The sequence below is a fragment of the Ornithorhynchus anatinus genome, chromosome 2 (assembly GCF_004115215.2).
Source record: "Ornithorhynchus anatinus isolate Pmale09 chromosome 2, mOrnAna1.pri.v4, whole genome shotgun sequence".
Lineage (NCBI taxonomy): Eukaryota > Metazoa > Chordata > Mammalia > Monotremata > Ornithorhynchidae > Ornithorhynchus > Ornithorhynchus anatinus.
Window position 1 is genome coordinate 32476690 of NC_041729.1, and position 16811 is coordinate 32493500.

Genomic DNA, 16811 nt, shown 5'->3' on the forward strand with positions numbered 1-16811 from the left:
ATACCGCTGTTCTGATGGCAATTCGGTTTCATAAAAACAGGAAATACTCTCAATTTATGCAGAGTTTCCCCGCAACCTGTGCCATTAACTGACGAGATCTCTGACGCTTGGTGTTCGAATGAACTCCAAACTCATTCTATTTCATTCTCTTTCCAAAGAAAACAAGTAACGATAACAATTTTGGCACGTTAAACGCTGTGTGCTAGGCACCGTTCTAAGCGCTCGAGTAGATATAAGGTAGTCGGATCGGACACAGTCCCCGGCCCACATGGGGTTCACAGTCTCGATCCCCATTTTACAGGTGAGGTAACTGAGGCACAGAGAAATGAAGTGACTTGCCCAGGGTCACACAGCAGACACGGGGGAGCCGGGATTGGAACCCACGTCCTCTGACTCGGGGTTTTCCTGAATGCAACTTTTATGAATAGGAAGAGAAAAAAAGTACCCAGACATTCTGACTCCAAAAGGGAAGACAACGAAATCCAAAAAGTGCCACGTTTTTTTAACTTGCCTATTAGAAGAGATTCAGCCGAATGCAATTCCATAATTGGATTTGATAGAAGAGGTTTTGCTCTGTAGGAAGGGGGTTGGGAGAGGGGGAGAGAAAAAATGAATAATTAGGGTAACAAATGCAAAATCAGAGCATGAAATACAAGTCTTATCCTCCAGAGGAACAGAGCACATTACTCGTTTCAGAAGCTGACGACAGCCGTGGCCATTCTAAAAACGTAGTCCATACGAAAAAGTAAATCATCTTTCCTGGCATTCCGACATTTGCCCGTACGGCCAAATTCCCCGTAACGCCAACGAGCTTATTTTGCCCCCGGTTTTTTTTAACCTAATAAAAGACGTGTAGATATGTGTAATTTATTTATCTGTATCAACGCCCGTCTCCCTCTCTAGACCGCAAGCTCATCGTGAGCCGCGGATGCCTCTGTCCGTTGTTGAATCGTACTCTCCCAAGCTTGGCCCACAGAAAGTGCTTAATGAATACGACCGAATGAACCACCGGGAGAACTTGTAGAGTGCTTTTACTCCCGAGTGCTTCCCCGTCAAATCACGTCCCCGTAAGGTAGACGGCGGAAGGTATTACCGTCTCGGTTTCACAGATGAGGAATCTGAGGCCGAGCGGCTAAGTGCCTCACCCGCGCCGACCCACGGCAACCGGCAGTAGGCTGGGCTCCAACCCAGATCTCCGAACCTGCGGAAAAATGGTCTTCCCACCACCCTGCGCTTCTTTACGGGCAACGGTGAAGAAAAAAATTACCTAAAGCTAGACCCTCCCCCGGCCAAGAGCCCTCCACAGGAAACAGCAAGTCCTTACCGTTATCCCTCGTCCCCTCCCACCTTACTTCGCTGCTCTCCTACGACGAGCCCGCTCTCACGCTTCGCTCCCCTAATGCCAACGTACTCACCGTACCTCGACCCCGTCTGCCTCGCCACCGACCCCGCGCCCACGTCCTCCTTCTGGCCTGGAACACCCTCCCTCTTCATATCCGGCGGACGATCACCCTCCCCACCTTCGAAGCCTTCCCGAAAGCACATCTCCTCCAAGAGGTCTTCCTTGACCGCGCCCTCACGTCCTCTTCTCCCACTCCCTTCCGCGAGGCCTAGCACTTGGCTTTGCTCCCTTGATTCACCTCCCCCGCCCAGCCCTACACTTTGTAACACTAATCATAATGATAACGTTGGTATCTGTTAAGCGCTTACTACGTGCAGAGCACTGTTCTAAGTGCTGGGGTAGATCCAGGGCGATCGGGTTGTCCCCCGTGAGGCTCGCAGTTAATCCCCATATTCCAGACGAGGGAACTGAGGCACGGAGGAGCAAAGCGACTTGCCCACAGTCACACAGCTGACAAGCGGCAGAGCCGGGATCTGAACCCGTGACCTCTGACTCCAAAGCCCAGGCTCTTTCCACTGAGCCACGCAGCTTCTCTGGGTACGTACGTATCTGTGATTTCCTTATATTAATGTCTGTCTCCCCTTCTCACTGGGGGCAGGGAACATCCTACCAACCCCGTTTTTACTGCTACACCGCTCTCTCCCATGTGCTCAGGACAGTGCTCTGCACCCAGTAAGCGCTCGGATACGACCGACCGATTGACTAGAGTAGCCCGGCCGATCAATTGCTGCATTTCAAGATACACTACCTAGCTGTACCCGTACAAACGCTTGGTAACGACGGCGTCTGTTAAGCGCCTACTACGTGCCAGGCACCGTCCCAAGCGCCGGGGGAGACACGGGGTCATCGGCCCGCCCACGTGGGGCTCCCAGGCTTCATCCCCATTTTCCAGACGAGGTCACCGAGGCCCGGAGAAGCGAAGCGCCCCGCCCCAAGTCGCGCGGCCGACGGGTGGCGGAGCCGGGATTAGAACCCATGAGCGGGCTCTGGGCGGTCCGCCCTCAAAGCCCTCCTGAGAGCTCACCTCCTCCAAGAGGCCTCCCCAGACTGAGCTTCCCCTTCACCTCCCCTCAGCTAAGCCCCCTTTCCCCCCGCTCCTCCCCCGCCGTCAGCACTGTGCTCGTTTTGTAGAGATTTTTATTACCCTATTTATTTTGTTAGTGAGGCGTCCATCCCCTTCATTCGATTTTATCGTGATCACGTCGCCTTGTCTCCGTCCGTCCGTCTCCCCCGATTAGACCGTGAGCCCGTCGGTGGGCAGGGACCGTCTCTATCTGTTGCCGAATTGTACATTCCAAGCGCTCAGCACGGTGCTCGGCACGTATTAAGCGCTCGACAAATACTGTCGAATGAATGAACGAATAGTAAGGGACCGATAAATACCACGGCAAGAAAGAGAGATAAACTCGGACCTTTCCCCGACAACCCCAAAATGAGTCCGTCTTACCTCACTCTGAGGGCGTTTCACAGTTCCCCGCTGCCGCCCAGGGGCCGCCCCACAGTATCTGTTCCATCCTATATACCGAGCGCTTACTGGGTGCAGAACGCCGTACTGAGCGCCTGGAAAATACGGCGGACTGACGGGGACAACCCCTACCCGACGACGGGCGCACCCGCCGCCATTCGGGACGCAGCCGAACCTAAGTCCCGACCCCCCCCCCCCCCCCCCCGAGCGCCACGTTATCGGGATCTTCGAATACGAGCCGCCGAGAAGAGCCCGGGCCCGGGAGGCAGGGGACCCGGGTTCCGATCCCGGCTCCGCCGCCCACCCGCGGAATGGGGACGAGCTCCCTCCCGCTCGGGCCGTGAGCCCCGAGGGGGACCTGACGATCTCGCGCCTCCCCCGGCGCCGAGTCCAGTGCTTGGCACCTAGTAAGCGGTCACATCGAGAAGCGGCTTGGGGACAGAGCACGGGCCTGGGAGTCGGAAGGTCATGGGCTCCGATCCCGGCCCCGCCACTCGGCGGCTGCGTGACCTCGGGCGGGTCGCTTCACTTCTCTGGGCCTCGGTTACCTTAACTGTAAAACGGGCATCGAGACCGTGAGCTCCACGTGGCACGGGGACCGCGTCCAACCCGATTAGCCTGTATCCACGCCAGCGCCCGGTACGGTGCCTGGCACAAAGTAAGCACTTACTACCGTTATTATTAACGACAGATACCACGGTGAATTTGAAAGCATCCGCCAGACGATCGGAAAACTGGGCTGGGAGCGCGGACGGAGAGGAATCCAACGAACAGCATCCAGAAGTATGGGGTACCTTCGTAAGAAGCCGCTCTCTTGAGGTCAAAATTCTAGAACGAGTGTGCCGAATGTCTTAGAGAGCGGCAGGTGTCGGGGCAGGAGCTCACGGGGTTACGGTATCCGATGGTCATTATGAATAATAATATTGATGATGGTACTTAAGTACTTACTACGTGCCAAGCACTGTTCTAAGCACTAGAAGTCGTACAAGTTCCTTCATTCATTCGGTCGCATTTATTGAGCGCTTACTGTGTGCAGAGTTAATCAGGTTGGACCCAATCCCGGCCCACACGGGGCTCACACTCTTACCCCCGTTTTACAGATGAGGTAACTGAGGCACAGAGAAGCGAAGTGACTTCCCCAAGGGGCCACAGCAGGCAAGTGGCGGAGCCAGGATTGGAACCCGGGTCCTTCTGACGCCCAGGCCCGTGCTCCATCCACTGTTCATTCAATAGTATTTACTGAGCGCTCATTACGTGCAGAGCACTGTGCTAAGGGCTCGGAATGTACAATTCGGCAACAGACAGAGACCATCCCTGCCCACTGACGGGCTCACAGTCTAATCGACTAGGCCACGCTAATTAAAACTTGCCTTCTACCGACAGCGGTGTAGAAACCTGGAAGTGAAAATCTGCAAAGGAAAAAAGACCACAGTATCCACAAAAATGCTTTCCTCTTAAAAAAACACAAAACTTACTTGATGCTATTAAGCTTTCTTGTAACTATCATTGGAAAGTCCACTTCAAAATATTTTACCGGGAGGAGATTCTCTTCCTGCAAAGAGAAATAAGGGGGTATTGCAGATATGAAACAATACATTTTTAAAGGCACGTGAAATAAGGGGAGGTTTCATTCAATCGAAGGTATTTATTGAGCATTGACGACGGGCAGAGTGCAAAACAACGGAATTAGGAGACACACTCCCTGCCCATAAAAAGAGCTTCTTCTATTCTAAACCACCTACTCTATTCTGAACCCCCCGTTCTATTCTGATTTTACTAATAAATCCAACGTCTCCAAATTCATCTGCCGTACCCTGAGCTCTCTGAGGACAGGGACCGTGTCCTTTAACTCTTTTGCACGCTCCTAACCCCTTAATACCGTGCTCTGCCCACAGTGGGCATTCAATAAATGAGAATAAATTCAATAAATTGAGAAGCAGCGTGGCTCAGTGGAAAGAGCCCGGGCTGGGGAGTCAGAGGTCACGGGTTCTAATCCCCGCTCCGCCGCTTGTCGGCTGGGTGACTCCGGGCAAGTCACTTCTCTGGGCCTCGGTTACCCCATCTGGAAAATGGGGATGAAGACCGTGAGCCCCACGAGGGACAACCCGATCACCTTGTTTGCCCCCAGCGCTTCGAACAGTGCTTTGCCCATAGTAAGCGCTTAACAAATACCAGCGTTATTATCAATACATGCCGGTGCTTGATCTGAGGGGTTTTTTGAATTTCTCTACTCAACACCAAACGTTTATGTCTTCACGTAGCGAAAGCGGTCGCTCTGAAGTTCATCTGTGATGCTAAAACAAAATACCGCGACCAACATGTTGGACTTAGACTTAACATTTCAATACCACCGGGAAGGCAGCAAGACCCAGTAGATTAACCACTGATGAGTAACACAGGCATGTGGAGAGAGCACAGCCTTAGGAGTCAGAGAAACCGGGTTCTAATCCCGGCTCTGACACTTGCCTGCAGTGTGACCTCGGACAACTCACTTTGCTTCTCTGTGCCTCAGCTACTTCATCTGTAAAATGGGGATTTAGACTGAGGCCCGTGTGGGTCCGGGACTGCGCTCAACCTGATTACCTTAGACCTCCCCCAGCACTTAGAACAGTGCTTGACTCACATTGAGCACTTAAATGCCATAATTCTTCTTATTATCTACGAATTGAGAAATTCTGAGGGCTTAGTAAACCACGGAACTCAAGATGGTCCACTACGGTACAGGGTAATCTCAGTTTCCCCCTTCGCTCTATCGCTTTGCCTTTTTACATTTAGAAAAATCAGCGTTTTCATTTTATCCAGTCACTTCCTTCCACTCCCTCAGTAATGGGCCATTGACCAAGAAGTCCAGATAATAATAATAATAATAATTATGGCATTTGTTAAGCCCTTACTCTGTGCCAAGCGCTATTCTAAGCACTGGGGTAGATACAAGGCAATCAGGTTGTCCCACGTGGAGCTCACAGTCTTAATCCCCATTTTACAGATGTGGTAACTGAGGCACAGAGAAGTTGAGTGGCTTGCCCAAGGTCACACAGCAGACAAGTGGCGGAGGCGGGATTAGAACCCACGTCCTCTGACTCTCGAGCCCGTGCTCTTGCCACCGATAATAGTAACGATGTCGGTATTTGTTAGGCGCTTACTATGTGCCAAGCACTACTCTAAGTGCCGGGGGAGATACAAGCCCATCAAAGGGCAGGGACCGTCTCTATCTGTTACCGATCGGTACATTCCAAGCGCTCAGTACAGTGCTCTGCACGTAGTAAGCGCTCCATAAACACTATTGAATGAACGAATGAATGAATGATCAGCTTGTCCCAAATGGGGCTCACAGCCCTAATCCCCATTTTACAGATGAGGCAAGTGAGGCACGGAGAATTCACTCAATCGTATTTATTGAGCGCTTACTGTGTGCAGATCAGTTAGGTGGCTTGCCCACGGTCACAGAGCAGACGAGTGGCGGAGGAGGGATTAGAACCCACGTCCTCTGAGTCCCAAGCCCGTGCTCTTGCTCCACTTCCTCCCCCGTTCTATGGCTCTGCCTTTGTACATTTAGAAAAATCCGTGTTCCCACCCGATCCGGTCGCTCCCGTCCACTCCGCTGGCCCGGCCACCGCCCGGGGAAGTCGGGATCTCGACTAGTCGAGCGTGGCAGAAGGCCGGCTACAGGCGTGCGTTTTTTCTGCCGTGGCACAAGAGGACACCCTCCCACTGGACCCCGGCCCCGCTGAAGTCAACCGCTCACTGGAAGGATTATCTGTCGTGACTCTGCGTGGCGCTCCACGGTGACGGGACGGTGACTACCAGTGTTTTCTTTCATCACAGGTTGTCCGGGACGCGCCCCGACAGCCAGCCCGCCCCTCCGTGACTCACGCCGCCCCGGGAGATCCGGGTGCCACAAGGCCCCGTCTGTTTACCGGTTGAGAATTGGCTGGATTTCGGGTCCGTCCACCCTGGAGCCTATCCAGCGAAAAAGGCAGGGCCCGGGAAAGTGAGTCCAGGGGGCCCGGTCTCATTCCGGACCGGCTTCGGGAGTGCCCCGCTACTCAACTGGAGTCGATCGTGTTCACGGAGCGCTTACTGCGGGCAGGGCACCGCGCCGAGCGCTCGGAAGTTACGACAAACACGCCCGTTCCCTGCCCGCAACGGGTTTACACTCTAGCGGAGGAGAAGGAAAAGGAGAGAGCCAGGGGACTCGAGCCTCTGGTCCAGCAGCTTCCAAGTGGACGGGACCTGGGATTCGATCCAGATTTCCTCCATCTGGAAGAGGCTCTGAATCGGACCGTTCCCGGTCGGGGACTCTTTCCGGAGGATGGCACCAATCCGTCGGTACAGACTAAGGATCGAGAGGTGTGGGGTGGGGTACCCGGAAGCCCAACATGCTCTTCAACGGAATCTTTTTTCTTTTTTTTTTTTTTTTGGTAAAACGGTATTCGCTAAGCACCACGTGTCGAACACCCTCCTAAGTGCCGGGGTAGGTACAGGTTGATCTGCTCAGACACGGCCCCTTTCCCACACGGGGCGCACAGTCTAAGTAGGAGGGTGGACGGGTAGCCCCATTTTACAGTTGAGGAAACAGAGGCACAGAGAAGTTCAAGCGGCCTGCCCGAGGTCAAACGGCATGCGGTCGGCAGAGCCGGAATCAGGACCCAGGTCCTTCCGAGTTCCAGGCCCGTGCTCGCTCCCCTAGGTCATGCCGCTTCTCGGCCTGAAGATTCACTGCAGTGGTTTCTGCCCGAACGTTCTGAGGTGCTTAAAAAGTACTGAGGTTTAATTTTTTCCCTGATCCAGAGAGAGATGAAGACTTATGAAGGCCCTGAAATGGGGAAGAGGGAGAGAAAAGAGCCTTGGAATTCCTGAGCCCAGGATCTGCCCTACCCGGGACCTTTCACCTCACCCGGCCCTTCTGTCAGTCAGTCGTATTTACTGAGCGCTTACCGTGTGCATTGTAAGAGTGATAATAATAATGATGATGGTATTCGTTAAGCGCTTACTACGTGCCAAGCACTGTTCTAAGCGCTGGGGGGCAAAGAAGGTGATCAGGTTGTCCCACGTGGGGCTCGCAGTTTTAATCCCCATTTTACAGATGAGGTAACTGAGGCCCAGAGAAGTGACTTGCCCACAGTCACAGAGCCGGCAAGCGGCAGAGCCGGCATCAGAACCCATGACCTCTGACTCCCAAGCCCGGACTCTTTCCACTGAGCCACGCTGCTTCTCAATGTAATAATCATAATAATAATCATAACGTTGGCATTTGTTAAGCGCCATGTGCCAGGCACTGTTCTAAGCGCTGGGGTAGACACAAGGTGATCAGGTTGTCCCACGTGGGGCTCACAGTCTTCATCCCCATTTTACAGATGAGGTAAACTGAGGCACAGAGAAGCGAAGTGACTTGCCCAAGGTCACCCAGCGGACAAGTGGCAGAGCGGGGATTAGAACCCACGACCTCTGACTCCCAAGCCCGGGCTCTTGCCACTAAGACACGCCGCTTCTCGTGCTACTAAGCTCTTGGGAGAGGACAAGAGGACAGACATTCCCTGCCCACGACGAGCTTACTCTAGAAGTCACGCCTACGACGCCCGGCACACAGTAAGTGCTTCATAAAAATGGGGAAGGGGGGGAGGCTGACAGAGAGGAGGTTTGGGGGGTGGGGAGGAGGATGGAAGGGCACGGGAGGGGAGAAAAAAGGGAAAAGAGTCGCCTGCCATGCCCGACCAAGGCCTCCCTCGAAATCTAAACGTTCACAAACTTCACCGTAAAGAAAACCCTGGAGGGGGGGGACAGAGGGCACATCCTTAACCCTGTAGGGAAGGGCAATAATTGTGGTTTTTGTTAAGCACTTACTTTGTGCCAGGCACTGAACTAAGCACTGGGGCGGATGCAGGCAAATCGGGTTGGACACAGTCCCTGTCCCACATGGAGCTCACGGTCTCAATGCCCATTTTAGAGATGAGGGAACTGAGGCCCGGAGAAGTGAGGTGACTTGCCCAGAGTCCCACAGCAGACAAGTGGCGGTGCTGGGATCAGAACCCGTGACCTCCCTGACTCCCAGGCCCGTGTTCTCTCCACCACGCCACCTTGCTTCTGGAGGGACAATGGAGGACTCCAGAGGAGTGAGATGTTTAGGAAATGGGAGGTCCACGGACCCTGATAAGGAATAAACAGCGACAGGATATTATTTTTTTGGAGCGGTATAGCATATCATTTTGGCTGGCCCTTGGGAAAAAAAAAAAAATCAAAACACTCTTTAAAATGTGCAGTTCTAGGCAAATGAAAACAGGCAGTTGCTCAAAATGAGACATTCGCCCACCCCCAGCCTTAGGTTGCACATCCACCCCCGAGGGACAGGGACTGTGTCTAATTCCCCCCTGCATTCTCTCCCAGCACTCGGAACAGCGCTCCGCACACAGTACGCACTTAACACTCACCTACCTCAGGAGCCCGCTTTGGAGAGATCTGAAAGACAAATTTCCTCACCTTTAATTTCCAGAACGTGGTGTCCATACCGGCACCGAGATTCATGATTTGACAGTTGCCTTCCGTCTTCTTTAGAAAAGCCTTGATCAGTTGAAAGACTCCATGGACCCGAGCAAAATACCCTGTGGAAGTTCCAAGCGTGCCAAAAGAACAAAAAACAAAACTTCTTTTAAAAACAGCACTGAACGCTGGAAGAAAAAGTTAATTTCTGTTCAGATGTGTCTCATGTGATAATTCTCTTCTAGCATATCTGTTTGAAATTTTGATGGTAGTGATGCCTGGCTACTGGTTCTGTTGTCTGTCTCCCCCTTCCAGACTGTGAGCCCCGTTGTTGGGTAGGGATTGTCTCCATCTGTTGCCGGACGGTACTTTCCTAGCGCTTAGTACGGTGCTCCGTACACGGTAAGCGCCGATTAAAAACAACCAAAGTTTGAAGAAAAAAAATGTATACAATCACGTAGACTAGTCGTACTCATCTTAACCGTGGTAGGAACCCAAGTAACCAAACGTACCCTTTGAGATCAAGGTCAATCGTTAAATCACAAAAAGCATAAAAATTCAAGAGAGTCTTCCTTTCATCAAAGAAATTTACTAAATCTACATATTCCAACTATTTAAACGACAGATATGATTTTACATCTCCACGGAAACCTGGCTGAACCTGGTGGGCCACTCGCCAAGCGTGTCCTTTCGACAGGACTTACAAACGTCCTGTCAGATTATTATATTCTTACCGTTAGCAGCTGGGCTCCAGATGAGCAGCGTTGGGGACGCCAGAGGTCTACTTTAAGTCAAAATGAAAAGGCCGCCAAGAGGAGCACAGTGGAGCTGGATTATTCCCGGGCAGAGCGGCTTGCTTACCACACTCCCTGACTCCACCCGGGTCTCGTCCTAAATCACGCTCCCCGCCCGGGCTTCCGAACCCGGAGGCGGGCGGACACGCGTGCTTTCGTGTTCTCTCTCCAGAAGCGCAGCGATAACTTCCCCCGGGGAAGCAGTCGTCCCCCTCTTTCCACGTGACGCAATTGTGCGCGTGGTGTCCCTCTGCATTTACCGTAGTCCACTTCCCCTCCGCGAGCGGGGGAATCGCACATCACGATCAGGGTGTCCCTATTACCGCTCTCTCATATTCACAGCCACTCCGCCTGCTGGTCCCGCTCGTCTCACCCCCCTCTTCCCAACGTCCACCCCGGATCTCACAGGAGTGGTCCGCGGACCCCCGGATGTATTTAACAATGCTTAATAGATGACGAGCGATAAAATGAGAGAGAGGCAGCGGAGCCTAAGTGGATAGAGCACGGGACTGGGAGTCAGAAGGACCTGGGTTCTAATCCCGGCTTCACTTGTCTGCTGTGGGACTATGGGCAAGTCACTTCACTTGCCAAGAGAAGCAGCGTGGCTCGGTGGAGAGAGCCCGGGCACGGGAGTCAGAGGTCATGGGTCCGAATCCCGGCTCTGCCACCCGTCAGCTGGGTGACCGTGGGCAAGTCACTTCGCTTCTCTGAGCCTCATTTACCGCATCTGTAAAACGGGGATTAAGACTGTGAGCCTCACGTGGGACAACCTGATTACCCTGTATCTCCCCCAGCGCTCAGAAGGGTGCTCCGCACATAGTAAGAGCTTAACAAATACCAGCATTATTATTATTATTCTCTCTGCCTCAGTGACCTCATCTGTAAAATGGGGATTAAGACCGTGAGCCCCAATTGGGACGGCGACCGGGTCCAATCCAAACTGTTATATCCACCCCGGTGCTCAGTACAGCGGCTGGCACATAGCAGGAGCTCAAATACCATTACGAGCATAATAATATAACACACTGATTATAAACGCCGACCCGAGTACCGACGATAATTTACCTCTGTTGATTTCTGGTGCCTTCCTTTCTTTGGTCAGTCTGACAAAATGCTGGATGTATGGATCATGCCAGTAGCCGATACTCACAGCAAACCTGGAAGAGGAGAGAAAAAGGGTCAATCAGAAGAGAGAGTCGCCCAATGCGACGGTCTGAAATCCCAGGAGGCCCAGGATACGGCAAGCGCCGTCACAGCCCCGGGACGTAAACCTAGTGCGGGCTCATTAAGGCGAGGAGGGAAGTCCAGTCTAAATTACAGGTGTGCCATTGTCCTCCCCGCTTCCTTCCCCTCCCTGGGCTACTTCTGTCCGATGTTTGGTCGGGTAGCGACGCCTATAAAGGCAACCCAGTGGGAGGCTTCCCACTCGAGTGGTTGCCTTTACAGCCGATCGGTCGGTCCTATTTACTGAGCGCTCACTGTGCGCGGGTCAGTCAACTGTATTTATTGAGCACTTACTGTGTGCTGAACACTGTACTAAGCACCTGGGAGAGTACGACATAACAATAAACAGACATTCCCTGCCTACAACGAGCTTACAGGCTGGGGGGAGGAGGGGGGGGGGAGACAGACATTAATATAAATAAATAGGATTACGGATATGCACCTAGGTGGTGTGGAGTTGGGAGGGGGGATGAGTAAAGGGAGCAAGTCAGCACGGGGCGGAAGGAAGTGGGAGAAGAGGAAAGGAGGACTTAGGGAAGGCCCCTCGGAGGAGGTGTGCCTTCAATAAGGCTTCTGGCGGGGGAGAGAGCGTGATCATCTGTCAGATACAGGGAGGGAGGAGGCTCCAGGCCAGAGGCAGGACGTGGGCGAGAGGTCGGCGGAGAGACGGACTAGCCACAATAATAATGATCTTGGTAGTCGTTAAGCACTTACAATGGCCGGGCACTATTCTAAGCACAATCCAGTCGAACGGGGGCTGGTAGGGTCGGGGACCAACCCCCGCGGGATCTCTACCGGCCAGACGTAGACACTGAACGATTTAGGGGGCTGATCTGAATCCCCATTATTTTTAAAACATTTGTTGCGGCCACAGAATCAGCCGCCTCGAGAAGGTGTGGCCCTACGAGATGGCCCGGCCCAACTCCGGCAGCACGGACAGCGTTTCCGCGACACGACCGCGTAAATGCTGCTGGCCTTCTGATAACTTGGGGGCTGCATTATTACTACTACTAAATAAATCAAAGCAAACGGTGATATTCAAGTGCCCGGCACTGTTATAAAGCACTGGGATAGAGACAAGCTAATCGGGTTGGACACGGTCCCGGTCCCACGGGGGGCTCACACTCTTATTCTCCATTTTACAGTTGAGGGAAATGAGGCACAGAGAAGTGACTTGCCTAAGGTCACACACCAGACGTGGCGGAGCCAGGATTAGAACCCGCGTCCTCAGACTCCCAGGCTCGTGCTCTTTCCACTAGGCCACGGGGCTTCCTACCACTCCTGATGATAATGGCATTTAAGTGATTAACACGTGGTGGAAACCGAACTAAATACTGGGGTAGACGGCAAACTCCACGTCAGATGAACTCACGTCATGATTTTCACGAAGGCGCACACGTGCAGCGTGGCCTAATGGAAAGAGCACAGGCCTGGGAGTCGGGAGTCGCTGCATTTCTCTGCGCCTCAGTTCCCTCATCTGTAAAATGGTGATTGAGACTGTGAGCCCCCAGTGGGACAAGGACTGTGTCCAACCTGACTGACTTGTAGGCGCCCCAGCGCTTAGTACAGTGCCTAGCTCATAATAAGAGCTTAAATACCACAATCGTTAATGTTTTACATAAAAACATTTCTTCTGACATCATAATCAACGGCACTCTATTCAGCCCTTGGTACAGGGCACTGTAGCAAGTACACGGGTGAGAAGAATAAGACAGAGCTGATACGATCCCTGCCCTCAAGAAATTTAGTCTACAAGGAGAGACGGGTGTTAAAATAAATGACAGATAGGCCACGGCAGAGCCAAAGAATATGCACAAAATGATAATAAATAATAACGGTGGTATTTGTTAAGCGCTTACTATGTGCAAAGCACCGTTCTAAGCGCTGGGGGAGGGGGTACAAGGTCATCAGGTTGGCCCCCGTGGGGCTCACAGTTTTAATCCCCATTTTATTAATAATAATAATAATAATGGTACTCGTTAAGCGCTTACCACGTGCCGAGCACTGTTCTAAGCGCCGGGGTAGACACAGGGTAATCAGATTGTCCCACTTGGGGCTCACATTTTTAAATCCCCATTTTTACAGATGAGGTAACTGAGGCACAGAGAAGTGAAGTGACTTGCCCACAGTCACACAGCTGACCAGCGGCAGAGCCGGGATTCAAACCCATGACCTCTGACTCCCAAGCCCGGGCTCTTCCCACTGAGCCATGCTGCTTCTCCGCATTATGTACATAGATTTATGTACATAAATCATTTATGTACGTAAACGCTAAAGGGGTGGGGTGAGTATCAAATCGCTTAGGGGTCAAAGGACCTGGGTTCTGATCCTACCTCTGCCATTTAGCCACCGTGGGACCTCGGCCTCAATTCCCTCATCTGTAAAATGGGGATCGAAAACCTCTCTTCCCTGTTTACAATGTGAGCTCCATGAGGGCCCTGATGATGTTGTATCTATCCCAGCACTCCGTACGGTGCTTGGCACATAGTAAGCGCTTAACAAATACCACGATTATTATTACTGTTATTAGAGGTACAGACCGAAGCGCACAGGCAGTACACAAGAGAGAGGCTTCTTGGAGGAGACGTGATTTTAGGAGGATTTTGAAGACGGAGAAGAGTAGCACTCCGTAGGGAACGAAAGGCGGAGAGAGCTCGGGAGCGGAGAGACGATGTGAACGAGGTGGCCGACAGCGATTGCATACTATCCTCATCGGCGAGTGGTGGGAGGAACATTCTCCGATTCCCAACAGCGTCCGTACGAACGTGTAGGGAAAGCACGCGACGTGGGAGAACGGACTCCGTCCCCCTTCATTCTGGCTTTGTCTTCCAGTGTTTTCCTCCATCCGTAACGACTTGGCGCCTCCCCTCCCGCCCCAAGTCTCCGCTCCCAACTTGGCCCCGTGCCCTCCGGGCCGGGGACGGTAATGCTAATGTTGGTATTTAAGCGCTTATTTTGTGCCGAGCACCGTTCTAAGCACTGGGGTAGACACAGGGTCATCGGGTTGTCCCACACGAGGCTCACAGTCTTAATCCCCATTTTCCAGATGAGGTCACTGAGGCCCAGAGAAGTGACCCGTCCACAGTCGCACGGCTGACAAGTGACAGGGCCGGGATTCGAACCCGTGACCTCTGTCTCCCAAGCCCGGACTCCTTCCACTGAGCCACGCTGCTTCTCGAGAGCCGCTCCTGCACACCGTGGGACCCCTCCGAATCCGCCACCGAGGCAAGTTCCCTCCCCGCCCCCCGAGGGTCCCTGGTCCAGACGGGGGTCTCGGCCCCGCCGCCCCCCCGGCCGGGGACAAAAGCAGCGCAACGGGTCGCACCCGCGGCGTGAGGACTCCACAAAAGTGCACGTCGGCCCTCAATCTGACCCCTGACGACCCGGAAACTCTGCTCCTCTTTTATTTTGCTCCCGATTTGATGGATTTGACGGGATGGATCCGTCTCCAGTTCCTTCTCCTCACTTACCCTCTTAGGTCGTGAGCCCCCGCGAGGGACAGAGACCCTGTCTAATGTCCGGCAGCTGTGTATTTTCTTCCAGCCCTCGGCACGGTGCCCTGCACACGCGCCGCACACCCCGTTTATCGGGTGACAGCCAGTATTAACTCGGGCAGCTCTCGGCAAAATCCGGGCTGGTCTTGAGGGGCAGGGTGGCGTGGCCGAGAGAGAACGGGCCTGGGAGTCAGAAGGTCGTGGGTTCCAATCCTGACTGCGGCCTGCCTGCCGCGTGACCTTAGGCAAGTCACCTCCCTTCTCTGAGCCTCGGTTACCTCAGCTGCAAAATGGGGACTGAGACCGGGGGCCCCACATGGGACGGCGACTGTGTCCGACTCAATTTGCTTGCATCCTCCTCGGCGCTTGGTTCGGCACCTGGCACACAGTAAGCGCTTAACAAATACCATCATTATTATTTTTGCTACTGAGCGGGAGGTGAAACACAAACAGCGACACTCACGACTGCATTTAGCTTCGTTTCCTCTCTCTCCTCCCTGTTGCTCAGTCCGGTCCGGCACCCGGGAAGCAGGTGGGAGGATAAAAGGAGACCGTCTGGAACTGAAAGCCGGAGGTCCCGGGTTCGAGTCCCGGATCCGACACCCGATCCCCGGGTGACCTTGGGCCGGCCGCTTAATCTCCCCACGCCTCGGTTTCCCCAGCTGTAGATTGAGGGTAACGATACCTGAACCCTACCTCGCAGTGGCGGTGCAAGGAGTAAATAACTGATCGATGTAAGGTGCTCTGGTAATACAAAGCACCACGTAGAAACATCAAGGGCTTGGTAGCGGGCTTCGGGCGCTCGGTACAGTGATTTGCACATAGTAAATGTTCGACAAATATGGCTGAATGAACGAACGCGTGAACTGCCCGAACCTAATTAGGTTCGACTTGACTCAAGCCCGGACCACCAGCCCCAAGGACCTAGGTCCTAAGGGGCCACCGACTGGGCCCAGCGGGCGAGCTGAGCGCTGAAGAGAGGGCTGGGAAGTGACCCTCTCCTTGCCAAAAAGGTGACCAGGGAGTCTGGTGAGCGCTTAACAAATGCCAGTATTATTATTATTACAACGGGAATGCCTGCAACCGGCAAACTCTTGGGGCACAACGGGGAATCACGGGGCATAAGCCCTTTTCCGTGCTGCTGCAGACACAAATAATGATGATGATGATGATATCTGTTAAGCGCCTACTACGTGTCGGGGACTGTACTAAGTGCCGGGGTGCAAACGAGCAAAGTGAGTTGGACAGTTCCCATCCCACGTGGGGCTCACGGTCTCGATCCCCATTTTACGGACGAGTTAACTGAGGCACAGAGAAGTGAAGTGACTGGCCCCAGGTCACGCACCAGACACACGGCCGAGCTGGGATTAGAACTCGGGTCCTTCTGACACCCAGGCCTGCGCTCTAGCCATCCGCAGAGCCACGCTGCTTCTCTAAACCAGCCCAGATTTGCTGAGCGCTCCACCAGTTAGAATATTGGCTATCACTTGATAAACAGATGACAGTGTTTGAAGATTTCATTTACTGGAACTCACCAACTGGAACTCACTTAAGGCCTCGGCCTCAGAGTATTTTACTACTTAATCCTCACAGTTCCGATCCGTGGCATTCATTAAACGCCTACAGCGTGCAGAGCACTGCACTACCCACTTGGGAGAGTCCAGTACAGAGTTGGAAGACACAATCCCTACCCACACGGAGCATACAGTCTTCAGGAGCAGACGCTAAAATAGATTAGAGATAGGGAAATGGTAGAGCATAAGAATATTTATTTAAGTATCGTGGGGGCCAAGTGAGCATCAAAGCGCTTAAGAGGTTCACGGCCAACTTCAAAGTCGATGCAGGGGGGATCGGAGAGACAAAGGGCCCGCTCTGGGAAGGCTTCTGGGAGGAGGTGTGATTTTTGGAGGGCTTAGAAGGTGAGGACAGTGGCGGATTATTGGATATGAAGGGGT

The 16811-nt window shown here is 53.2% G+C and overlaps 1 protein-coding gene across 2 annotated transcripts in view; it reads right to left on the reverse strand.

The window, feature by feature from the left end:
* The window catches only part of LCMT1 (leucine carboxyl methyltransferase 1), a 55574-nt gene that overhangs the window by 30991 nt on the left and 7772 nt on the right, over positions 1-16811 (reverse strand). For both annotated transcript variants that reach the window (XR_003756778.1, XM_029057505.1), the window contains exons 2-5: positions 11204-11295; positions 9345-9466; positions 4343-4419; positions 512-573 (exon numbers count right to left, since the gene is read on the reverse strand). Coding sequence is in view for 1 of the 2 variants with exons in the window: in XM_029057505.1 (XP_028913338.1) it covers positions 512-573; positions 4343-4419; positions 9345-9466; positions 11204-11295 (353 nt within the window). In the remaining variant the exon portion in view is untranslated. The remainder of the gene's footprint in view (positions 1-511; positions 574-4342; positions 4420-9344; positions 9467-11203; positions 11296-16811) is intronic.